The 26,205-nt window shown below is 40.9% G+C and overlaps 1 protein-coding gene, 1 long non-coding RNA gene, 1 other non-coding gene and 1 pseudogene across 3 annotated transcripts; all 4 read left to right on the top strand.

The window, feature by feature from the left end:
- Positions 1–112: 112 nt before the first annotated feature.
- Positions 113–185, top strand: trnam-cau (transfer RNA methionine (anticodon CAU)). The gene has a single exon. It is a non-coding gene; the product is annotated as a tRNA-Met (tRNA).
- Positions 186–2,541: 2,356 nt separating this feature from the next.
- On the top strand, positions 2,542–5,827 carry LOC133401998 (deoxyribonuclease-1-like 1; annotated as a pseudogene).
- A 1,212-nt stretch (positions 5,828–7,039) lies between these two features.
- Positions 7,040–16,706, top strand: abtb1 (ankyrin repeat and BTB (POZ) domain containing 1). Its single transcript, XM_061698642.1, has 12 exons — positions 7,040–7,288; positions 8,040–8,102; positions 8,185–8,240; positions 8,764–8,908; positions 9,526–9,685; positions 9,787–9,832; positions 10,368–10,484; positions 10,569–10,681; positions 11,460–11,558; positions 11,641–11,808; positions 12,081–12,281; positions 14,388–16,706. The coding sequence occupies exons 1-12, from the start codon at positions 7,233–7,235 to the stop codon at positions 14,592–14,594; spliced, it is 1,431 nt and encodes a 476-aa protein (XP_061554626.1). The 5' UTR covers positions 7,040–7,232; the 3' UTR covers positions 14,595–16,706.
- Positions 16,707–18,811: 2,105 nt separating this feature from the next.
- LOC133399144 (uncharacterized) lies at positions 18,812–21,975 on the top strand. The gene is made up of 3 exons (XR_009768178.1): positions 18,812–19,250; positions 19,685–19,749; positions 21,681–21,975. It is a non-coding gene; the product is annotated as an uncharacterized LOC133399144 (long non-coding RNA).
- The last annotated feature ends 4,230 nt before the right edge of the window (positions 21,976–26,205 follow it).

The following is a 26,205-nucleotide window of genomic DNA, read 5'->3' as shown; positions in this document are numbered from 1 at the left end:
TTCAGAAATAAAACCTTCGATTTTGATGAACACTATCCACTATGCAACTGTATTTTAATGTTGAAAGTACATGGTTCATGTTTAAAATGAGAGCGCTGGTGTGACTTTTCAGGCCTCGTTGGCGCAGTAGGCAGCGCGTCAGTCTCATAATCTGAAGGTCGTGAGTTCGAGCCTCACACGGGGCAGGAATTTTTTTTCTGCATTTACTTTAATGCACAGAAAGAGTTACATAATAGTAATGTATTGGCTTCAACGTTATAAATAGCACATTCACTGGTTCTAGTTATGAATGATTACTCCTTTTTTTACACTGTATCCACGTACCTAATATACAGTAGGTAAACACCAAACCAAGGTTATGTACTTTTGTACGTTTGTATGAGTGTTCACAGCTACCAACGAATGTTACACTGTTACCGTGATGAAATATTGAAATATAGATGGGAGTAAACGTTTATAATCTTCAGATTAAAAATTACATACTTTGGTTTTGGTGTCTATCTGTTTACGGTCAGTTCTGACACATCCAATACGGCGGACGTTTCGCTTCAACGTACCGACCTTCTTCAAGGCGCTGTCACGACTTCTTCGCTTTCAAAGCATCGGGCCTTTGTAGAACAATAGAGCCCCCTGCTGTCCAAAATGTATCACTGACAGCTTCAACTCTGAGAACGCGTCAAAGCCTCCATCAAATGAGCACAGCACACTTCTCTGAACTCAAGAAAACGATTGTTAGATTGCCAAAGCGGGCGGAAATGTAGGAATGTACCTAACTCAGGTGTAATCACAATGATTAGGTCAAGGCAAATCGATACAGCCCATAATGGCTTGATTCAGCGCAAATGAACACCTTGTATTCCGATACATCAAGTGTTGCTGTTCTAATGTATTTATTCATTGTTTTGGGCACTTTTGCTCCTACAATACATGCACCTGAGGCTTTGTAGTTTATGAAGTGGGTGTTGCAATCACGTCACTCCACTGTCACCTCATAACTGTTTTGGGTTTACTTTCTTGGACTCTTGATTGTCTCCATTGATGCTGCCAGTCAACTGCTCACCTTTTAATTAAGACAGCCAACACCAGAAATTGGTCTCTGGTCATTGGAGTCACTTTAGTAATTTCACAAAAAGACACTAAAACAAAATACTGTCCATGAGTGCTTACCTCATTGATGAATGAGGCAAAACGATTGTTGAGTGTTTTGATTTGGTCTGGCTCCTTGGTGCAAACAGACTGGTGGGTCAATGTCAATTTTCATTGGGCTGAAGTTTCTTGTTGAAGGTCACGGGTGTGTTTGGGCCCTGACGATGTTATAGGATCCCAAGGACCCGCTGCTGAAACCTGTAGAGGATGTGTGTATCCCCGCATGGCTGCTTCTCTTGCTTCTCACGGTCATGGTCTCGCTGTGTCGGCGGTTTCAGGCTTGAGACGTCAGCTGCTGCTTGAGCTCCTATCTTTTAGAGTCCCTTTTGAAGGCTAGTCTGGGTGTGGCGTGATGCTGACGTTAGGCAGCTGTCTTAAGTGGGCAAACCAATCGGACAAATACGCTTAGTTTTACCACAGACTTCCTGTTGTTTGAAATTGCACAGTTTGTGCTCTTGTGGACCTTTACAATGCACTTGTTGAATTTCACACTGACACAGTCATTAAGAGCCACTGCAATTAGCAGTATATATTATCATGTGTCACAATGAACACAGTACAAACCAGTTACTCTTGAATTCTCGTTCCACATGAATTAGTTAAAGGGGAATTTTATATGATGCTATATCATAGTAATAATAATGACAATAATAATAACTTGGATTTATATAACGCCTTCCACGGAACCCAAGGCTGCTGCTGGAGAAACAAAACAGAACAAAGGACACTAAACATAAAACACTTTGTGAAACAAAGTGTGTCGAGTGTCCAGATGGGGCATGGCGGATCTCAGAGAGGACAGAGTTCCAGAGGGTCGGGGTGCCACGCTAAAGGATCTGGCTTGATAGGTCCGCAAATGGGTGGGAGCGATAGACAGGAGACCAGAGTTTGGAGGACAGACGAAGTCTGACAGGTACTGGGGACAAGTGCATGGAGGGATTTGTAGGTGAGGATTTGGATTTTGGTATGTGATGCAGGACTTGAGGACTCCAGGATGGATTAGTGTCGGAGTGATGTGCTGCCAGGGTTTGGTACGGGTGAGGACCCTAGCAACTGAGTTTTGGACGTATTGGAGCCTGGAGCACGTTTCATCTCTATTGAGAAAGGAAAGAACTGCTTGACATTCCCGCCAAGAAACTGGTCATGCACGCTCTGCTTTCTTGTCTTTCTTTTGAAACAGATTGTCCAATTATTGCTCTCTCTTAAACAAACACAAACCTTGGGTGCAGTCACTGGTGCAAAGTAGTGGTATGCGTATGTGCATTAAGGATGTGCACTACCTACCTGTGAGGCACATTTCGAAACTTTATTGCAGGTAAGAACGACATGAAGGAACACATTTTAAGATTTTGAACCTCTGATTAAGTTTACCTTCTTTTGTCAGAATGTCATTCAATGTGAATTGCTGCATTCAATGTTCAGAGGTTTGGACTAACGAAAGTCTCAAATCCAGATGTGCTCTCAGCTCTGGTTAAGGTAGAACACAACTTAACGTTTAGGACACATTTAAAGACGAGGTGACTTATTCCAGAAGCATTTACACATCTTTATCATGCACTATGTTTCGGAAAACTTTAAATGTTTCAGATTGTGTCTCGTTATGACATCATCGTGATTCTTGAGGTGGTGGATGTCAGTGGCGCAGCGGTTAAACTGTTTGTAAAGGAACTCAATAGGTGGGCTTTTTCATTTCTGGATGAAGCAAAGACGGGTTGCCTTGTGCGAGAATCTCAACCTGTCATGTGCTTCACAGAGTCAACACAAGCCATCACTATGCTCAGCAGTTTAGTAGCCGACTGGGTAGGAACAGATACAAGGAACAGTTCCTCTTCCTCTACAGGTAGCCATGTACAGTACTGAAATGCATAGCGAAGATTCACAAGTGTCTTGCTTTGCTACGTTGAAGGGATGACGTGGTCGACAGTCTTCAGAGTACAATAATTTATGTAGCGTGCAGATGATTATGCCACATACATGCTTGCGTGCGTGCACACACACACACATGCACACACACACAAACACACACACATACACATACACACGCACACACACAGACACACACACACACACACTTATATCGGGCAACCGTGGTATGTCTCAAGGGTCTGTACCGGGTCCCTTCCTCTTCACTATTTACATGCTTCCCCTGGGCCAGATCATTCGCCAGCATGGTCTGAATTTTCATTGCTATGCTGACGATACACAACTGAATCTCAGCACTTCACCAACCACCCTCCTCCCTCCTCAGGCCATTGTCAGCTGCCTCCACGCAATAAAGACCTGGATGACCGCCAACCTACTCAAATTCAACAGCAAAAAAAGTGAACTCCTGGTCATGGCTCCCAAGGCCCTGTGTCAGAAGGTGTGGGATTTAATTCTCTATCTTGAGGTTCGCAACCTGGGCTCATCCTGGATTCCACCCTCTCTTATCAATCCCACATAAAATCTACGGTCAGATCTGCCTTCTTCGATTTAAAAAAACATCTCTTGACTCCGGCCTTCATTTGCTGCCCTGTTGCTGAGACCCTCACCATTTATCATTGGAATATTGTAATGGACTCCTATTCTGGATCCCAAGCAAAATACTGGACAAGACTGCAATATGTGCAGAACTCAGATGCCAAGGTTCTCACTCAGACCAAACCTTGGCAGTAGGTCACCCGCACACCTACACTGGCTTCCAGTCAAATTCCACATGCTCCTCGCGTATAAAGCTCAACACAACCTCGCCCCACAATACCCGTCAGCGCTAATCCATCACTACACTTCCTCACGGAACCTGCGGTCAACTGAATTAAGTTTCCTCACTGTCCCTTACACCGTGAAAGGCCTTCAGCGTTGCAGCACCTACCCTGTGGAACTCTCTTCCAAAGGAGATTTGGCAGGCACCAACTTTGGACAGTTTCAAATCTCCACTGAAACTGCACTTGTTCACCTTTGCCTTGGGCACCTATATGTTGTTCTGTTGTTGTTGTGTAAATGGATTGTGCCTGTCATCTACTTGTTGTGATTGTCTTTATGTAAAATGTCATTGGGTTTCGAGACAGGAGCTACAGTATATAAGATACATTTATTATTATGATTCTTTATTTAGCCCTGCGATTGGCTGCCGACCAGTTCAGGGTGTACCCCACCTTTCTCCTGAAGATAGCTGGGATACACTCCAGCACGCCCGCGACCCTAGTGAGGATAATCGGAACAGAAGCTGAATGAATGAATGAATGATTCTGTATTTATGTTGCAGTGCTGAGAGATATAGTGCTGATCCCAGTCCGCACCACACAGTGGGACACAGAGAAAGAGCTGGATGAACTCTATGATGTCTTCCTGGTGGTCAAGGACAAATGGAAAACGGATGTCAGTAGCACCGACCCTATGTAGTTCTGGTTCCGCTGGAATAAGTATAATCTAATGAACGAATGGGCCACATTAATAACATTTTCCACGCAGGGTTAGGCCCACCTGTGCTCAGTGTATGTGTGCTGTATAATTCTGGACAGATGATAAGATTTGCTAATATTAGTTGGCCTCTTTCTCCCCCAGAACGCAATGATCCTCGGTGACTTCAATGCAGATGGCAAATTTGCGACTCAAAAAGGAATGAAAGCGCTTCGCATTCGCAGCGACAAGAATTTTCACTGGCTCATTGGTGACGACATGGACACAAATACAGCGAATGCACACACCTACGACAGGCATGTTTACATCAAAATGGTTCTTCAATTAAAGGAGAGGTGTATTTTATTGTTTGAGAAAACAGTTGAAAGATTAGTTCTATCTTGTTTGAAAAAGGATCGTTGTGTACGGAGACGAATGATGGCTGCCATTGTGCCCCAGTCAGCCAAACCATTAAATTTTCACAGAGAGTTTTCAATGACAAAAGAAATGGTGAGTGCCTGGGACAATGTATCACACGAATGATGAAAATAAAAGATCATGATGCATTATGCACACATCCACAGGCGCTGCAAGTGAGTGACCGCTACCCTGTTGAGGTGGAATTGAGCAGCTCCCTTCCTTTCTGGATGACAAATCACATCCAGAGAGATGACACAGAATACAGACCGCCTGCCACAGTAAAGAACGCTTCTGCAGGTAAAGAGCAAAACCTTAATGCAGTTGAGCTTGTTGCACACAATAATTGTTGCAGAGCAAGGGCTCACTCACTCGCACGTTTATGAGCAGCCTCGGGCAAGGTAGGGTTCACAAGTGAACAGAGAATGCGTGGAATTTGGGTGTGTTTTTTTTCATTACATTTGTGATAGATTTAACTTTTTAGACGCCTATACTGCATACAACATAAATCTTTCTACCTTTGTACATTCAAGAGTTTATTGTTCGCCTTTAAAACGACTGACACGGCCACAGTAATCGTTTAGTGTCATCTTCTACGCTTGCCAAATACTATACAACAATAAAATGGCATCAGCCTAACCACATTTTATTGTGTGTGTGTGTGATAAACTAACATATTGATTTATATACTTTCACGCAATTTGTTAACAATGATATTGAATAACTTTACAGCCTATTGACATATGGAAACGTATGCTTATATTTGAGCTTTCAATTCCACAATATCAATACACAAAGGCACCTTTGTTTGTGTCATCCATAAACAAACAAAGTGTTTGTTTGTGTCTTTTGCTTTCCAGAGCGTTTGTACGATGATGTGTTGTGAATACAGAAAGAAAACCTCCATCTGGAACGAGAAAAACTCCAACTTCAAATCTCCTTATTAAAACATCGTCTTGCCTCACTCAGCCGCAACATTGACGTTTCCTCTCGTGCAAGTTTGTTTTTCTAGTCAACAGCTTCGTTTGATGTATTGCCAACATATTTCAGGATGATAAATACATACATATTACTAGTCACATTACACTTGAGATGACATCATCATTTTAATATTTTTGTTTGGTGGTCATTGGGTTTTTGGTGGTGTGCTGTGCAATTTTGCTAGTGTAAAATGTTTGCCTTAATTGGCTCAGTAAAGGTTGGGAAACACTAGGCCACAAATGTCAAACTCAAGGCCGGGGGCCGAATCTGGTGTGCCACATCATTTTATGTGACCTGCGAAAGCAAATCATATGTCAACTTCCATAATTCTTGCTTGAATCTGTACCAACATTTTCAAATTGTCATACATAATAAATGTTGAGCTATTGCAAAAGCATTTTTTTGTTGTCACCAAATTCCTTTTTACAGCAACGTAACAAAAATAACTGAACAAACCTTGATCCTTGACTTCGGATTTCAAAACTAGTTATCCATCAATTTGTTGTGTATATGTAATATGATGAGCCAATTAAACAATTATATAGTTTCATAGTCATAACATTTTATAGTCATAACAGTAACTACAATGTGGCCCATGACAAAAAACATTTGACACCCCTTCACTAGCCCATATTAAAACCAAAATAGGCAACAAATACAAATCAACTCCACAAACCATTTAGAAAATATAATGTAATATTTTTACATTTATTTAAAATGTTTAAACTGGGTCATATTTTTGTTTTTTCAAAAGTAGATTTTTGCGTTAAGATACAATGAAATAATAATAATAATAATAATAAATCACAACATAAAATAACGACTAAACGCAATAATATTTGTGGAAGCTTTTGCAAAATTTCCAGAAAAACAGGCTACACGGTGGACAAGAGGTGCATTCACGTTTATCAGGTATTTAAATCTATTTCTTACCACTATGCAAAACAAAGATTTCACTAGTGAATTATCAATCAAGTTAAAACACGCAATAATTTAGACAGAATCCGAAAACACGGAACAAACATTTCTGTGAGCAGTCGCCGCGTCCAAACATATTTAATAGGAGAGTTTTCTTTCATTCGCCATTCTTGATGCCGTGAAGGCAACGCCAGCACGTCACGTGACTCACTCCCGTCTCCAGCTAAACATTATTGAGCAGCGAGCAGCAAGCGCTTGTCAACAATCGAGCGTCCGTCGATCTTCAGCCTCCACCTCAACTTACCTCAGCAACTCAGCAAACTTCTCGCCTCGCTGTCACGCAGACGGGCCGACTCAATGCCTTTCAGAGGACCCAAAACACCGAGGGGATCATGGACGTCCACGATTTGTTCAGTAGTTGCAGAAAGGGCGACATTTGTAGAGTCAGGTAAACCATTATCTGTTGAGAAGCGAACCTCCTCAGCCACCGATTTCCTGGAGCTCTTTAAATTAAATAATAATAATAAACATTACTGTATGAGCTACAACTACTACTTAGCGGACGATGGTTGCTATCGCAAGCCAAACACAAACAGTATACAACGTTAGTAGAGCACCATTAGCATGATCAGTGCTTTGACGTCACTACACTCTACAGATGTGTGAGATTATGCTAAAAAAAACAAAAAACAGAATACAAATAAAGTGAAACGTCATCATAATTTCACACGATGCCGTACAGTATATGCAGATGCTACATGCTTCAAATAGAATGATCAAAGAATTGAACGGCTGTGGGGGGCAGTGGTGCCTCGAGATACGAGTGTAACTCGTTCGGTGACCACGCTCATACGTCAGAACGCTCATATCGAAAAAAAAAAAATCGTCTCATGGATACTGTAACTGTAATCGCCCAAACAGCCCTGATCAAAAGTTTCCATAACCTTGATTTTTTTGTTGTTGTCATCATTCTATTTGTCCAAACAAATGTAACTTTAGTTGTACCAGAGTGGTCTTGTATTTTTTTCCGTGACTGTATTTATAGATAGCAAAATCTGAGAAAGGCATCCTTTCGCAGTGCTGTATGTTCATGTGTTGTGTCAGTTAACACTAACATTCCTTTTTCCATATTACTTCACTATGTTGTTATTATGTATTATTAAACCATTATGAAATTCCACTCATTTTGGTTCTCCTAGATACCTCGTTGAACAGCGAGACGTGGACCTCAATGTAAGAGATAAATGGGATAGCAGCCCCTTGTAAGTAGCATTCAGGCAATTTTTTTGTGGTTAAATGAAGAAAGACCATTTACAATTTCTTATGTGACCTTTCATATGCCAGGTATTATGCTTGTCTATGTGGTCATGAGGAGCTTGTCCAGTACCTGCTGGCAAGTGGTAAGCATGGGATTTAATTCCTGTTATCTGTGAAAAAAACCCAGAAAAAAACAAAAACATGCAAAATAAATAACCCAAAGGTAGTACTGCTATAGGCGCCACGGTGGACGACTGGTTAGAGCGTCTGCCTCACAGTTCTGAGGACCGGGGTTCAATCCCCGGCCCCGCCTGTGTGGAGTTTCCATGTTCTCCCCTTGCCTGCGTGGGTTTTCTCCGTGCACTCTGGCTTCATCCCACATCCCCAAAACATGCATGGTAGGTTAATTGAAGTCTCTAAATTGCCCCTAGGTGTGAATGTGAGTGTGAATGGTTGTTTTGTTTATGTGTGCCCTGCGATTGGCTGGCAACCAGTTCAGGGTGTACCCTGCCTCCTGCCCAATGATAGCTGGGATAGGCTCCAGCACTCCCACGACCCTTGTGAGGATAAGTGTCTCAGAAAATGGATGGATGGATGGTAATGCTATGTCATGTTGATATGTTGTCATGCTTTGTCCTATTTTCTCCCTCTTATTTGGTGTGTAAGGTGCCAAGTGCGAGGCCAACACATTTGACGGTGAGCGGTGCCTGTACGGCTCCCTGAACGACTCAATCCGACGCCTGCTCAAAGAGTACAAGTGCGTCGGTGGCTGCGCCATGAAGCGGGATGATTTTAACTACTTCCTGCACATGTAAGATTCGACGTTTATGTTGTTTGCTATTAAACATGCTCAGATAGCAGTGTACCTTCACACACGAGTGCATAGTTTTGCCTCAGTAGTAACATGTAGTTGTCCCACTAGTATGTCATAGCTGTCGTACTAGTAAGGACAAAGGGTACTAGTACATGGACCTTAAGATGGACATCAAAGAGATCAAATAAATGCCCTCTCAAAAAGATTTTGTTTTTAAGGCATTCACTGCCAGCCTTCCCAGTCTTAACATGGATATTTGACTTCTAAAGCTGTGAAAATGGCAGTAAATGTCTTAAATTTACTTGTACATGTTAGAGACCTAATAGTGGATTTATTATTGAAATGATTTATCTTGGTCTCATTTTTTGTCATATCACAAACATGGATATTTGACTTCTCAAGCCGTCAATGGCAGTGAATGTGTTAAATTTACTTGTACAGGTTAGAGACCTAATAGTGGAATTATTATTGAAATGATTTATCTTGGTCTCATTTTTTGTCATAGCATAAAAAACTGGCAATTGAACTGGGGTGTGTAGACTTTTTATATCCTCTGTATTTGAACCTGGAGAGGAGCAACGGCCATGTCATCGTAACATTTGCTCTCTCCTCAGGTTGCTAGAGCAAGGACTGCACAGTGACATCACGTTTCTCGTTCACGGGCAAATGTTCACGGCACACCGATGTGTTCTCGGTGCGCTCTCAGAGTACTTCACAGAAATGTTTGCCACCAAATGGAGAAACAAAACCATGATCCACCTCAAACATCCTCTGGTAGGTCCACTTGTTGGATTGATTGCTGCGTCTCGCCTGCTTTGGTATGAGATGATTATCATGTGTGGTGGTTATGCGCAAACCTTTGTTCCTGATTCCAGATCAACCCTGCAGCTTTTCGAGCCATTCTGCAGTATTTGTATACAGGTGAGAATATTTTAAAGATGCTAATTTTCTCGGGGAGAAATTACAATGTTTGACTGCCTCCTCGTGATCCATGCCTCCCTCATGCTTGCCCGATAAGAGGTGAAAGGAGAAATATTAACAGGTCATAAAATGCTTGCTTGTGCTTTTTTTTTTTCTTATTGTATGTAATGCAAAGAGGCTTTGTGTATTACAGAAAATCGCAACAAAAATAATTCCTTTTGTTATTGTGTGTCCGAATAAAATGTGTCAGTATAAAAATTGATGAATTGTTATTTTTAAATACTATTTTAATGGGATGTGATCCGATTGATACAAATAATTTTGCTTTGAGGAGTTATCATAGAGTGGCTGATGTCTTTTTATTTTATTTTATTTATTTATTTTTTTTTTTAAGACTACAAAATAGCCGGTGCACTCCAGTTGGCCTCATTTGCTTCAAAATGCAATGAATCATTCTCCACACAATAGAACTAATCTCACAGATCAATTACGCAACTATCATGCCCATCCGTAATTTGCGGTGTGATGTTTTCAGGACGTATGGATATTGACGTGAGCCTTGTAGACGACTGCAGACGACTTGCTAAGCAGTGCAAAATGACAGATCTCATCGAAGAGCTTCAGATTAAATGCAAGCAGGTGTATGAATTTGGTAAGATGCCATTTGATGGTTAGTCACTGCACTAGTACGTCTTTGAAATGTTGACTCTCCTTTTTTTTATTTTTGGCCTTGAAGTGTCCAACAAGCCAGGCATCTGTGTGAAGGTTCTGAGTCTGGAGCCTCATAGCTGCCAACTCCAGGAGGACATGGCCCAGTTGGCTGACTGTGCTCTGCCCCCTCAGCTCAGAGTAAGAATTGGGGTGCATCCAAAAACAGCTTTGGGTGGGCATCAAACCCCCCACCCCCTGCCCCTCCCGCCCCCCCGTTGACGAAAATGCATTTTGCTCAAGGGCATAAAATGTTCACTCAGCAAATAATCTATAACAGTTAAATGTACTGATTAGCATACCATGTTGAGGCAAGTTGTCAACTTCACAGTTAACCGTGCTAAATAACTTGATGCAGTCCAACTGATGCTTTATTTCATGACTGTGTCGTATTTAGTAGGGTATTATCATCTGTAATAATATTACTTGGGCATGGCTTTACATTTGAATCTGTCGCTGCCATCGGGCCGAAACCTCCGATGTCGAAAATTACAATTTTACAAAAATCCATACTATTGGACTATTGGTGAAACTACACGTATGTAAGTTATTTATTCATTTATTTATTTTACAAAATATTGAGCAATATAAAGTGTTGTGTTGAAAATGGCCTGCTCTCATAGATACTTTTTTTTTTTTTTTGGTCTCCTGAAAAGTGATGATTTTCAAGATGCTAGGTTTCTGCCCGATGCCAGTGCTATATTTTCCTATATAATTGTTAATAGTAATAACTAGTTTTAATATAATGATGTCGAAGGGCAATTTTTACCATCTTGATTTTGTGGCGCCCCCTAGACGCCACTGCGCCCTTAGCATTCGCCTATATTGCCTAATAGGTCAGCTGGCTCTGACATTGTAGCTCTTGTTTTAGTGGCCTAATCCATCAATTTTTTATTGCTTTGCTCTTGATTCTCCTCAGGTTGGATTTGGGGTTCTTCCCTTCAACAGGGTCGACCACTTGCCCACCTACCCTGACGTCTGCTTTCGAGTCAATGGCTATGATTTCTTGTGTCATAAGGTTCAAAGATTTGTTCTTCGTTCTTCGTTCCCTGTGCTTTCACTCAAACTGAGAGTTTTATTGCTCGTGTGCGTTTCCCCAGGCCTTTTTCTGTGGACGGAGTGATTACTTTAAAGCCTTACTGGAGGACCACTTCAGTGAGGGAGAGCAGCTTCAGTCCCAGCCCAGTACTCCGGCGATAACTCTGCACAACATCTCTCATCAGATTTTCATCCACATCATGTATTACATCTACAGCGATGACACACAGGTTTGAGAATTTTTGTTTTCTAGAAATCCGATCATGGTGGTGCTCTTACAATATCCACAATGTTAAAATATGCATTGGGTGCAAGCTTATCAGTTTTCCTGTAATTAGCGAGGGTAAACTCAAACAAAAACCATCAGCGTCAGACGCATATTCACTTTATGTTGCTGTCATCTTGCACTTAATGGGTTCTCTTTGAAGTCATGAATTCTTGTAAACAACCTTTAGTGTTCATCGTTTTGACTGACAACCAACCGGTTCTTCTTGATGTCCAGCTGACACGGGAGAACGTGTTTGACATCCTGTGTGTGGCTGATATGTACCTGCTGCCAGGCTTGAAACGTCTGTGCGGGAAGACCCTGGCCAAGAACATATGCGAGGACAACGTTCTGTGCCTGTGGAAGACAGCCAAGCTCTTCCGGCTCTCCCGGCTGGAGGATCAATGCATAGAGTTCATGGCCAAAATTATTGAGCGGGTGGGTATTTTTTTTTTATTTTAAATGGGAACTGCAGACAAACCTTCCCCTAAGAAGTGTAAAACGGTGCTGTCCAAACACATAGAAAAGTGCAAAAACACAAGGGCCACTTTCAAATTCTTAAATTTTTATTTACTAAACATGCTAAAACAATTCCATTAGGCAATTATATAATGCTTATATGTTACAGTTGTGCCTCGCGATATGAGTTCAAATCATTCCGGGACCAAATCATCTTTCCCCATTGAAATGAATGGAAATGCCATGAATCCGTTCAAGCTTCCCAAAAAAACAACCCCATAAAATGTGTAATTTGTTTTTTAATGAAAAAAATTGCTTTCTATAATATTATACTTTATAAAAAGACAGTAATGACATAAGTATTTCTGACAAACTGCTAAACTAAAGGTAATAAGGCGAAATCTAGGATTTCTGAGGATTTTGGGGTGGACTGCTGCCCTGTTTCGCTCTCAAATAGATCCACCTCCTTTCTGAGCAAATCTCCTCATTCAGAACCAAAACAAGAGCAATCTATCGAAAGGTGACCATTTGTAAATAAGTTACCTGAGGCTCATTAATGTGATATGTTCACAAATCCGACATTGACATGGAGCAGAGAGTGGAGCAAACCGTTTTTGCTTCTGAAATGGAATTAACTTAATTCACCAGGGTGTTATGAAGATTTCTTTGCATCTTTGAATATAGAAATGCTCTACATAAAATAATTTTATTTAACAATAGTAGTAGTAGTTTTCCTACCCTTTTGTGTAGCCCATGTCAAATAATATTTTGAGTATATGGTGCAGGCTGCTAAAAAATGGACGGTAGGTACCCCTCGTAAAGCAGGTTACAAAGTGGGAGATAAAAAGATCATCTCTTCAACCGTGTAGACAACTGACTCATCTCAGGGTAGAACAAAACTATATATACAAATTAACCCTGGGGGGAAAACAAGGTTTTGTTAATTAGTTAGAGGGTATGTTAATTAGTTTTTAAAGTTTTAGTGGTGCTGCCATCCATTTTGGAATGTATTAGTAGGGAGACCACTCATCCATGCACAGTTGTAAGATACATTTGTCCCTTTTTATTGGCATCCAACATGGGGACTTTTTTTCCTCTGAAACAATGACAATGTTGCCGAAACAAGTTATCACCTTTTGGTACAATTGAACTGAAGTGATACACATGAGATACAGTCACAGAAAAAAAAAAACAGACCAATCTTGTTTCTTCAGTGTTTTTTTTCCATTTAAATGCCTGGTACAACCATAGGTAAAAATTTTTTGGGACAAATATAACGATGAAAACAAAAATAGCTTGTAAGAGTTTAATTTAAGAGTTGCTATCAAGCCATTTTCCGTTGTTTTCTTGATAATAACCGGGAATACAATTCATCTTAAGCATGTCAAATAGGACATGAAGTATTATGGAATCAGTAATACTTTGTTGTGTTCGTTGTATTTTTCAGGTAATATATCCTTAGTGGTACCAGGCATTAAAATGAAAAATAAATTGAAATAACAAAGTAGTCTAATAATTTTTTTCCATGCCTGTAAATCAGCCATTCTGTCGAAGTGCAAACAATACAATTATTGTCTAGTGGAAATGAGCATCATTTGCAACTATCCATCCATCCATCCATTTTCTGAGCCACTTCTCCTCACGAGGGTCGCGGGCGTGCTGGAGCCTATCCCAGCTGTCATCGGGCAGGATGCGGGGTACACCCTGAACTGGTTGCCAGCCAATCGTAGGGCACATAGAAACAAACAACCATTCGTACTCACAGTCATGCCTCCGGGCAATTTAGCGTCTCCAATTAATGCATGTTTTTGAGATGTGGGAGGAAACCGGAGTGCCCGGAGAAAACCCACGGAGGCACGTGGAGAACATGCAAACTCCACACAGGCGGGGCCGGGGATTGAACTCGGGTCCTCAGAACTGTGAGGCTGACGCTCTAACCAGTCGGCCACACCGTGCCGCCCATTTGCAACTAATCATCAACAAAAATACTCACCGTTAAGTTAGTTTTGTTTTTGAGTGTCGTGAATGATGCCCCGTTCCCTAATCGTAAACTTTGACCTGTGTATTGGCGTATGTCTGTCACAGCTGGTGGAGAACGAGGAGTTTGCCGAGGTGGTCAAGGAGGATGCCGCTCTGCTGGAGAAGCGACACGAGACCGACTCCGTCCCCCTGATAGACGACATCCGTTTCCAAATCGCCAGCAACGTGCAGACGTACAGTGCCATCGAGGAGGCCAATCAGAAGCTGGAGGCCTTGGAAGAGCTGCTGTTTAGCATTGATATTGACTGCTGAAAACTTGATGACTTCTTGAACATCTATAGAGGTGCAGTTTGCATGAGAACGAACCCTTGTTTCTCTTTTCTATTTGTAAGCTTATTTTATCTACAGCATATTATCGCAACATTGTATAGAACATATTTTTAGTTATTGCATATATTATTATACATATTTTCATGTGCAGTGGATGAAAAAGTATACATACCCCTGTTCAATTTGCTATTTTTTGAGATATAAAACAAAACAAGATCAATCCTTACGAAACAGTTTCCACCATTAATGTGGCATATAATGTACAAGTAAATTGGAGAAAACATCTATTATAGGAAAGAAGTAAAATAACTGAGATAATGTAATTGTACAAGTGTGCACACCCTCCTATAAGTGGGGATGTGGCTGTTTTGAGAATTAATCAAACACATTCAAGTTCGTGTTAAATGAGTTTAGTTAAAAGACAACTGCCACCATTTAAATTGCCTCTCATTAACCCCAAATAAAGCAAAATTGTTGTAGTAGGGCGGCACGGTGGACGACTGGTTAGAGTGTCTGCCTCACAGGCTGAGGACTGGGGTTCAATCCCCGGCCCCGCCTGTGTGAAGTTCGCATGTTCTCCCCGTGCCTGCGTGGGTTTTCTCCGGGCACTCCGGTTTCCTCCCACATCCAAAAACATGCATGCTAGGTTAATTGACAACTCTAAATTGCCTGTAGGTGTGAGTGTGAATGGTTGTTTATTTGTATGTGCCCTACGTTTGGCTGGCAACCAGTTCAGGGTGTACCCCGCCTCCTGCCCGATGTTAGCTGGAATAGGCTCCAGCACGCCCATGACCCTAGTGAGGAGAAGCGGCTCAGAAAATGGATGGATGTTGTAGGAGGCTTTTCACAATAGGCTTCGGTTTCATTAGATCATAACACAACTTTGCACGTACGATTGGGAGATTTCAAGTGTGCTGTTATGTTGCCCTTTCCCTACAGCCCAGACCTATTAAAAAGATGGGGTATTGGTGTTACATGTACTAAACAGTCTAGTACTTGCCAGAAATTTCTGAAGCTTGTTTCATGTTGCTGTCGGCCTCTTGACCACTTCTCATCTTTTCATCTAATTTGGAGGGACATCCGGTTATTGGTAACATCACTGTTCTGCCACATTTTCTCCACTTGATGATGACTGTGGTTTCTGTGTTCCATTGTATTTTTAATGCATCGGAAATCCTTGTGTAGCCTTCTCGCGATAGCATGGGGAAGCGCTATGTGGACAGACAGGAATACAAAATTGTTAGGAAAAACCTACTAAAACAGCAGAACTCTATTTGGGGTTAATCAGAGGGACTTGAAATGGTGGCAAAGGTGTGCTGGCTCCCTTTTAACATGAGTTTGAATGTGATTGGTTCATTCTGAACATGGCCACATCCCCAGTTATAAGAGGGTGCTCATACTTGTACAACCACAACCTCAGTTGGGTGTGCACACTTGTGGAGCCACAATCTCAGTTGTTTGCGTTTATTTCCTCTCTTTAAAATATTTCATTTGAGTTATAAAGGTTAAAGGTAACATTAATGATAGAAAAAGTTTTGAAATCATTTATCGTGATCTAATTTTTTTTAATCTCATAAAAGCCTGACATTTGAAGAGGGTTGTGTCGACTTTTTATATCCACTGTGTATACATAGCACTGTTTTTGATTCCTCACTTTAATTTGGCCTCCAAATAGTTCAACAAGGTGACTTTTAGTGGCTTTCATTGCCACCTTTTAAAGCCTAAATTTACTAATTTATTCATTTTGCAAATATTTTAATGTTTTAAGTATCTAATTCTGTATAGAATATGATTTAATCCTCCATTTACTTTGTATGTTAAGAAACATCTTTGGCAGTGTGTGCAAGAGAGAAAAAATGTGGAACCTTACAGGTAAAGCCACCATTTGTTTTGTGTAAAAATGGGCGAAAAGTGTTCTTGGTTTGGAAAAAAAAGTGACCTATTAAAACCACACTTAGTCTTGAGTCATCTTGTTACTGTAGCCTAATGCACTTAGTTTAGTTCCTAATATCATAATAATGAGGCTATTTTAATTGTTCCACAGTCCTCACTAATAGTGATGTAGTTCACATTTCAATAAACAGATGGTGCCATTTCTCAGCATTTGATAGAAGACTGCTTCCCAAAACAAGTGAAGTGCTCTTGCTTATGTAATACATTTGTTGCACAAATTTCCTACAGCCATGTAGCGTAGAACATATAAAAGAACATAGAATGGCATTTGTATCTCTTTTTTTTCAAATGGCACATTTCAAGGTTTCTGAGATTTTCTTATATAATAATAATACAAGATTGTAGCTCACTATTCGGAGTAGGTTGACATTACCAGGGTGACGGGAAAGACTTGTAGCCAATTGACTGAGCAGAGTTGCTGCTCTAACACTATAAATGCATTGCCACTGAAAATGTCAGTGAACAAAACCTTTGGCTTCCAACTCAGTCAGTCTCTCAAATGCTAACAAGGCCCATGGTACCAGAATAAAAAGCACAATTAGTTATTACCCCAACAAGCTTCTTGCACAAATGTTTTATTGCTGCTATGCAACTCAGATAGGTTTGGTCATAGGTTGGCAAACATTGTCCTTGTCACATTTTATTTTAGGTATCAAAGAAAAGTCATCCTGTTCTAAAATGACTCTTCAACACATTGTTTACATCAGTGTCTTCATATAGTTTGATTGAACATCTAGGACGCGATCTATTTCATTTACTGTATTACAAACTTACCCTTACACTGCTTTTTCCCCCTTCTTTGTCAAATACTATTCCCTTTATAGAGTTGTTTATCACCATGCACGTATATCAATGCAGGAATGACATCACAATCACACCAAAATAACGACACAAGAGGACTATTATATAAGTCAAATGTTTTACTTTGAAGACAATGTGTATCTAAACTTCTATATTTCTCTTGCCCCTTTGCCAAGACATGACTCATACTTCTGTTGCATGTCCACTAGGGTCTTGAAAAATATTTAGCACTGACAAGTTCCATGTGTCTCTTGGGGAAAAAAAAAACCTAACTTGAAGAGGGCAGCGGGGGCTAAAATCTCTTGGCTCTTGACTCATGCTTCTGCATGACTCACAGAAGCTTCACAGTGACATCTGTCTCCTCGTATATATGAATCTGCGTGGTCACAAATTCATGTAGAGCAGCTCTGCGTTGCGCTCATTTCGGCAATATTCTAATGTAGCTCAACTGTCTCTATTTTCTTCTGTTTTTATTTATTTATTAATCTGAGACGAGTACACTTAGTGTCCCTTCTGGGCACAATGCCTTGCCATTGAGGTGCTGCCTTTAAAGGTTGCCAAAAATGAAATCTCCCTTTATTATTATTATTATTATTATTATTATGAACTTACAAAAAATGTAGAAGGATTCATACCCAAATGATAATGCATTTATACTCTCATTTTTATTTGCATCCAGTAACATATAGGAATACATAAGAAGCCAAGGAATACGTTTTGGTCATTGATGACAAAATCAAATAGATTTTATCAGTGGTAGGAAGTATCCTGTATCTGCTGATGACCTTTACTCCCTACATTTGAAAACATATACCTGTACTTTCGACTCCTTTGTCAAAATAGGCTTGTTTTTCAACCACCATGGATTTCGACGACAAAAAAGACGTGAATAGAAAGTGGAAAAGTCAACCCATGGTTGAGACCTTCATCGACTGATTGATTCGTTGAAATCTTGGGGACTCCGTAAAAAAACTGACAGCAGCAACATGGAAGAATGCAAACCAGGCAGCATTAATGACAATGATGCAAATGTTTCAGAGATGAAGAAGGGGACAGAGGATGTACACAAAGTCACGCACTGTTAGTGTCCCTGCTAGAATCCTAGTCAGTTCGTTAGGGGATTAGTACTCTAGGGAGTGGTAAACCCGTACTTAGCCAGACATGACCTGAAAAGCTACCTTCCACTCCATTTTTTTTTTTTTACATTTCACAATTGCATTTCCTTATTAGGTAAAATAACAGTTTGAGGAATGTGCACCCATGAAATGCATGGACGGATGTTTTATTTTGTGGATGCAGCCAACAAGCAACACAAGATGTCTTTTATTTATGTTTCATTAGCCAGTGTTGTGTTGTGTTGTCCAGGCCAGCTGTTACGTAAGAAGTGGCACTGTACAGACGACACACGTACTGCTGTATGTAGCCAAGACGATCTCTTTATAGGATTGTCTTGCAGGGGAGAAGAGCTGGGCAGACAGTTGCTGCCCAAAGTAATGCCCGCACTCAAGATACCTTTAAAACCTTTATAAACACAGCCTACGGAATTTCCCTCCTAAAAGCCGATGTATGAGTACAGTATATGCGCATTGCGCAGCCTTTCCTTTTAAAATGAACACAGCTGGCGTTACATCTTACACGTCAACAGCAATTTGACCTTTTCTACACTATAGGCCATCGGAATTTTTTTTTAACTGGTCAGCAAAGGTGGTTCTAGTCCCATCTTGATAGTCAAGTTGAAGCTTATCGAGCAGGAATTCTCTTTATCTTCCCTCTCTGCATAGAAGCCGCTCCTGGAAGTGTGTGGCAGGCCGATCCTTACACTTAACATAGCCGCAGTAATATGGGATTAAGTCTTACATGCGCCCTCCAAGTATTAGCTGCCAGGTAAGTGAGCAGTGGTCATATTAGTCTGCTTTGACAGCAGGCCCTCTGGTTAATACAATCATGTCTAACACACGAAGGCAACATTGTAGGGACCCTTCCGATTAACCCTTACATAGCCTACTGTTCATTTTCCGTGCACACGTATGTTACGAGTCAATGTTGACCCAGGCCAAGATTATCCTGACTATTTGTCTATATCAAATTATTAACTAAATATCTATGCAAAATGAATCGATAGCCTGCCTGACATCAGTAAATGTATGATTAATGATTTCAGAGAAAATCTAAAGTGTATTTTATGTTTTGCATGATTCCTTTTAGGATGTACTGCATTGCAGGTACTTGTTTCTTGCAGTGTCAATGTCAAGGTACTCTGTATAACTTCTGTTCCTTTTGTGTATTCTTATGCTGTTTTATTATGTAACTGTTTCAAGATTCCCCCCCTTGGGCCTTCAAAGACCATCAGGTGCAAGTTTTTGCAGGGACCTGTGCAAATGTGGTGAGTACACAGACAGTTCTCAGGAAAATGTTCAAGCTCCTCTTGAACACTGTTACCAACGTCCCATAAAACTGTGTACGGTTTCAAAATTTACGTCATTACCACCATTGTCCTTGATTTTTGGTCAATCTAAAATCCATTTTAGTTTGACATGGATCAAATTTTACCAGTCTACAAAAAGTTTGTAGCACCTGTACAAAAGTTCAATATTTGTATTTTTGTGTATTTTGGGTCATTTTAGGATAAGATGTCAAATTTCAAGCTGATGCAATCACATTTAGGGTTTTTATTTTTATTGCTGTCAAACGTGAAAACTGGTCAAATTTGAACCAAACAGTATATAAGGGTAAAGAGTGCTCAGTAAAGTAAGTACTTGACAAGAATTAAGTAAGTAAGTACTTGACAAGAATTTGTCTGGAATTTGTCAAAAACGCATATTGATAAGCCACAAAGCTTCTGAGAGAATGTCCCTTAGTCTGATGATGATACAAAACTGGAGCTTTGTGGCTCAGTTATATTCTGGGACTGCTTTGCTAAATCCTGCACAAGTTGTCAGAATTTAATGACATTTCAAAGACTAGCAAGGCATCCTGGAGCCAAATGTGCTGCCCAGTGTCAGAGGGCTTGGTTTCAATCGCAGGTCATGCATGGGTCCTCCTACAGGATATAGACTCAAAACACATGGCTCAAAATACCAAAGAATGGCTAAGAACAAATCACAGCACTATTTTGAAGAGCCCTGATTTAAACCGTATTGAACTCGGCCAAAACGGCAGGTGCACACGTCTCAATGAGATTTACACAAATCCTTAGCTTGCAGTGGTTGCCAACAAAATATTAAGGTAACAGGACCATCATTTTTGTCTTGAATTTTGAGTCCACACTTGCATATTTTGCCACTGGGAGTAAGAAAGCGTTACAAAGCTTTTTTCTTCCTGGAAGGGTCTGATCAAGTTCGGTTAATCAATCAATCAAGGGTCTGAATGGCTTTGAAATTCTGTTTTCCATTTATTCCATTCTGTAGTTCATCAAAGATGTTGCCTTGAAGTTGAATTTAGAATAACGCAAGCCGTACACATGATCACCTACGCAGGTCCAGAGAAAACAACAAACAATTTACACACTTAAAAATGTTGCTCTTTTTTGCTGAATCATTTCCACGTGATTCATTTGTAGATCATCTAACCTATCTTCAGAGCTTAAAGCTGTTTTTCATCATTCCAGTAATTTATTTATTTTTGCGGGGGGGGGGGGGGGGGGGTGGTGGCTAAAATTGGGCCTCGTGACGCATCTTGGGCCCAGCATGAGTCACCCCTAACTTCAGCACCTTTGTTCGCATCAGTCGTTATCTGGCGCATTTGCGATGTTCAGTTAGCTAACTAGCTATGCCTACACCCCTAAAATACGTTTCACCGTTGGTTAATCCACTGGCGTAGCCGCTTTAGAGCGCCTCGTTGTGCGCGCACATCACAGAGAGAAGGCGGAATGTTTGATTCAGAAGGATTGTGGACACAGTACATGTTTTTTGTGAATGTTATTAAATAGTGATGTCATGTTAATAGGTGATGTCATTTAATGTGACTGATTATAATTTTTTGTAAAAAGGTTTCTTTTTTAAATTTGTATTACCTAATCGTAATATAAAACATTGCTACACAATTAGCAGTTTTTTAAAACAATACAATTTATTGCTTCGTAAAAATACATTAAATTCATATTTAACACAATTGGGCTTAGCATGTTGGTGTGGCCCTGGACAAACATTTTAGTTTCTCACATGGCCCCTTCGAAAAAAAAAAAATCGCCCACCCCAGATCAGAAGCAATACTGGATTTTCATTAGGTTATTTTCAGTCAGTCTTTCTTTTAGTGGAGGAGACCACAGTTATGCCCACGTGTGTTTGTGTGGATGATCATGGGCCTTGTTTTCAGGAAACATCCACCAACACGTGTCTTCATAGGTCCCTCTTCATTTGTGTGTGGCGAGGAGCAAGTGAACTAAAGCTCCACCTGAGGTGAACGTTGCCAGTAGCAGAGAACATGGATGCTCTGCAGAAACAAACAGCGTCTGCATGTGAGCAAGGATTACACTGTCACCATGTGACTGCTCTGACCTTAGACAGAACTCTAACACAAGACGGGCCAACAACCTCTTTCATGGAAATAGAAGAGGAAAGAGTCTAAAAATAAATGCATTAAGTGCTCTACAGGGATGATGAATGGGCCCTCCGTTAAACACAAATCATCATCAGAGCTTTTTTTTTTTTTTTTTAATTTAAAGAAATTGCAGCATGCATCACTATTGTGAAGACTGACTTGATTTTTGTCTCTCCTCCATGTGACTTCAGCTACTTTACATTCAAAGTTTGTTTTTGTCACTAAATAGCAAGAGCCCACACTCGCATTTTTTGGCCGTTTCCTTGCCTTTTTCTGGCAGGGTGATTCCATGACTTAAGGGAGCTGAATGGCTTTGAAATGCTGTATTACTTTTATTTCCTTCTACAGTTGATTGGAGATGTTGCCTTGAACGTGAATATAGTAAACAAAGATTTCTGCACTGAAAACTGTTTTTTGCTGAATCATTTCCAAATGATACATTTATAGATCATCTAACCTCCGGTTTCTTCACTTAGAGGTTAAACAGTAATAACATTGATCTGTAAACACAATTGGTAAGCATTTGCTATTACCTCTGCACACCAGAACCACCATTCAACCCAGCCGTTATGATTTTTTTTTTTTAACCTGTTTAAAATTCCATCCATCCATCCATTTTATGAGCCGGTTTTCCTCACTAGGGTCACGGGCGTGCTGGACCCTATCCCAGCTATCATCGGGCAGGAGGAGGGGTACACCCTGAACTGGTTGCCAGCCAATCGCAGGGCACATGCAAACAAACAACCAGTCGCACTCACAGTCACACCTACGGGAAATTTAGAGACTCCAATTAATGCATGTTTTTGGGATGTGGGAGGAAACCGGAGTGCCCGGAGAAAACCCACGCAGGCACGGGGAGAACATGCAAACTCCACACAGGCGGGACCGGGGATTGAACCCCGCTCCTCAGAACTGCTCCCTCTAGTGGTAACTTATTTACCACTAGAGGGAGCTCACATAGAACTAGTGGCACACGTACTTCTTCTTTTCCTTTCGGCTTGTCCCGTTAGGGGTCGCCACAGCGCGTCATCCTTTTCAATCTCCTGCATCTTCCTCTCGAACACCAACTGCCATCATGTCTTCCCTCACGACATCCATCAACCTTCTCTTTGGTCTTCCTCTAGCTCTCTTGCCTGGCAGCTCCATCCTCATCATCCTTCTACCAATATACTCACTATTTCTCCTCTGGACATGTCCAAACCATCGAAGTCTGCTCTCTCTAACTTTGTCTCCAAAACATCGAAGCCTGTCCCTCTGATGAGCTCATTTCAAATTTTATCCAACTTGGTCACTCCGAGAGCGAACCTCAACATCTTCATTTCCGCCACCTCCAACTCTGCTTCCTGTTGTCTCTTCAGTGCCTTTTATAAACTTTGCCCTTCATCCTAGCAGAGACTCTTCTGTCACATAACACACCTGACACCTTCCTCCACCCGTTACAACCTGCTTGGACCCGTTTCTTCACTTTCTGACCACACTCACCATTGCTCTGGACGGTTGACCCCAAGTATTTAAAGTCCTCCACCCTTGCTATCTCTTCTCCATGTAGCGTCACTCTTCCCCCACCACCCCTCTCATTCATGCACATATATTCTGTCTTACTTCGGCTAATCTTCATTCCTCTTCTTTCCAGTGCATGCCTCCATCTTTCTAACTGTTCCTCCAGATGCTCCCTGCTTTCACTGCAGATCACAATGTCATCTGCAAACATCATGGTCCACGGGGATTCCAGTCTAACCTCATCTGTCATCCTATCCATCCCCACTGCAAAAAGGAAGGGACTCAGGGCTGATCCCTGATGCAGTCCCACCTCCACCTTAAATTCGTCTGTCACACCTACAGCACACCTCACCGCTGTTCTGCTGCCCTCGTACATGTCCTGTATTATTCTAACATACGTCTCTGCCACTCCAGCATGTAGTACCACAGTTCCTTTCTGGGTACTCTCTCATAGGCTGTCTCTAGATCTACAAAGACACAATGTAGCTCCTTCTGACCTTCTCTGTACTTTTCCATCAACATCCTCAAGGCAAATAATGCATCTGTGGTACTCTTTCTAGGCATCAAACCATACTCACCCTATGTCACCCTATGTTCGTGCCTCTTCTGGAAAAAAGTGTTCACTACAGCCATTTGGATCCTTGTTGCAAAGTCTACCACCATCTGTCCCTCCAAGTTCCTTTCCTGGATGCCGTACTTACCCATCACTTCTTCATCACCCCTATTACCTTCACCAACATGTCCATTACAATCTGCACCAATTACGACTCTCTCTCTGTCTGGGATGCTCAGAACTACTTCATCTAGCTCCTTCCAGAATTTCTCTTTCACCTCTAGGTCACATCCTACCTGTGGGGCATAGCCACAAATCACATTATACATAACACCCTCAATTTCAAGTTTCAGCCTCATCACTCGATCTGATACTCTTTTCACCTCCAAGACATTCTTAGCCAAATCTTTTAAAATAACCCCGACTCCATTTCTCTCACCATCTACAGCATGGTAAAATAATTTAAACCCTGCCCATAAACTTCTAGCCTTACAGCCTTTCCACCTGGTCTCCTGGACACACAATATATCAACCTTTCTCCTAATCATCATGTCAACCAACTCCCGAGATTTTCCTGTCATAGTCCCAACATTCCAAGTCCCCACATTCAGTTCTAGGCTCTGTGCTTTCCTCTTCTCTTTCTGCCGAAGAACCCGCTTTCCACCTCTTCTTCTTCTTTGACTTCGACCCACAGTTGCTGAATTTCCAATGGCGCCCTGCAGGTTGACGGCGGACGTTGTTAACCCGGGCCACGACCGATCCGGTATGGAATTCTTTGGATGAACGCTCATATTTGTTTGGCAAAGTTTTAAGCCGGATGCCCTTCCTGACGCAACCCTCTGCATTTATCTGGGCTTGGGACCGGCCTACAGTTTGCACTGACTTGTGCCCCCCATAGGGCTGCATTACTAGTGGCACACGTACTACACTTTGAAAATGGACCATATGCACGGCGACACGTTAAGCACTTCCACTGGAAAGGTTAGGTTGCGTACAGTTTCCGTTGTCCGTTTGTTTCACGTACAGTTTCCGCTGTCCGTTTATTTCACGTTATTGGGAAGCCATCTGACAGGAAAATAACCTCATTCTTTAAGCGTGGAATAACGTGGGCTTGTGTAATCAGTATTTTCAATAGTTTGGTGCTGGTACTTTTAGAGGTTGAAATTTCCCAAAAGTTTTTACTTTTTAAAGATGAAGGGACAGCATTACATTATAGCCAAAATTGCGGTGTCCGCCTGTTATCTTCAGCAATTCAACTCGGCTTTTTATTTTAACATGTTTGACGATGACCCGGTACGACAAGAGTGATGGAAAGTTAACATTCGGCGAGACAATTTCAACACCGCAACAACAAAAGTTGGCGGCGGGCGAAGCGCTGTCTCCCCCCCCCCCCCTGAGTGAACTGACGAGGTCACCTGAACAAACACACTGTCCAATGCTGTTTGTATTGTATTTTAAATAGAATTCTATTCATTTTCTTTGTTGCTTTTCTATAAAATGTGTGGGTCCTGCTTGCTTTGGGCGAGAGGTGGGTTACACCCTGGACTGGTCATCAGGAAACATAGACAAACATTCACAGCTGAGATTTGAACCAAGATCCTCAGAACTGTGAGGCAGGTGTGTATTTATATGAATAGTATGATGATGATTTTGATGTATTAATTCCACGAGAGAAAGTAAGGTTTCAAATAAAATAATAAAAACATAACAATGATAATAAAATATTTTTTAAAGATAATTTTATTTCATCATCAAATGTTGAGCACACTTCTATTGTAAATTTAGTACTATTTTACTACAACTGCTATTTTCCTTCTTTTATACTAACTGCCATTACCAATTATAATTATTTGTTATAATTATTAGACGGACATTATAAATCATGTGAGGGAGTAAAGTAAAGTTTAATATGATTATAACTACTACAACAATGAAAATAAAATATGTAGATGTATAAATAGAATACTGTTTTTAGAAAAGGAAGTACATTAATAATTGGAAGTAGAATATTTTTCCATCTGTAATTTTACAGCTATTTTACTGACATGATGATGATGGTCTTATTATTAGATTATGACATGGATTTTATCAATCATGTAAAGGAAAGAAGGTTTTTAAACAAAATGATCAAAACTGCTACAACAATGATCATTAGAATAAATACATAAATAGAAAATCGTTTTAAAAAATTTTTTTAAATAAAAGTATAGCATTTAGCGATTGTAATTTTACTAATATTTTCCAATG

The sequence above is a fragment of the Phycodurus eques genome, chromosome 1 (assembly GCF_024500275.1).
Source record: "Phycodurus eques isolate BA_2022a chromosome 1, UOR_Pequ_1.1, whole genome shotgun sequence".
Lineage (NCBI taxonomy): Eukaryota > Metazoa > Chordata > Actinopteri > Syngnathiformes > Syngnathidae > Phycodurus > Phycodurus eques.
The sequence above is the reverse complement of the archived record's forward strand: the minus strand, read 5'-3'. Positions and strand labels throughout refer to the sequence as shown.

Bases quoted from the DNA above. Each gene is read 5' to 3' on its own strand.
- abtb1 (XM_061698642.1), top strand. From the start codon at position 7,233: ATGGACGTCCACGATTTGTTCAGTAGTTGCAGAAAGGGCGACATTTGT. The intron at 8,909-9,525 runs GTAAGATTCGAC...CTCTCTCCTCAG, and splicing joins TTTAACTACTTCCTGCACAT to GTTGCTAGAGCAAGGACTGC. The intron at 11,809-12,080 runs GTTTGAGAATTT...CTTGATGTCCAG, and splicing joins TCTACAGCGATGACACACAG to CTGACACGGGAGAACGTGTT.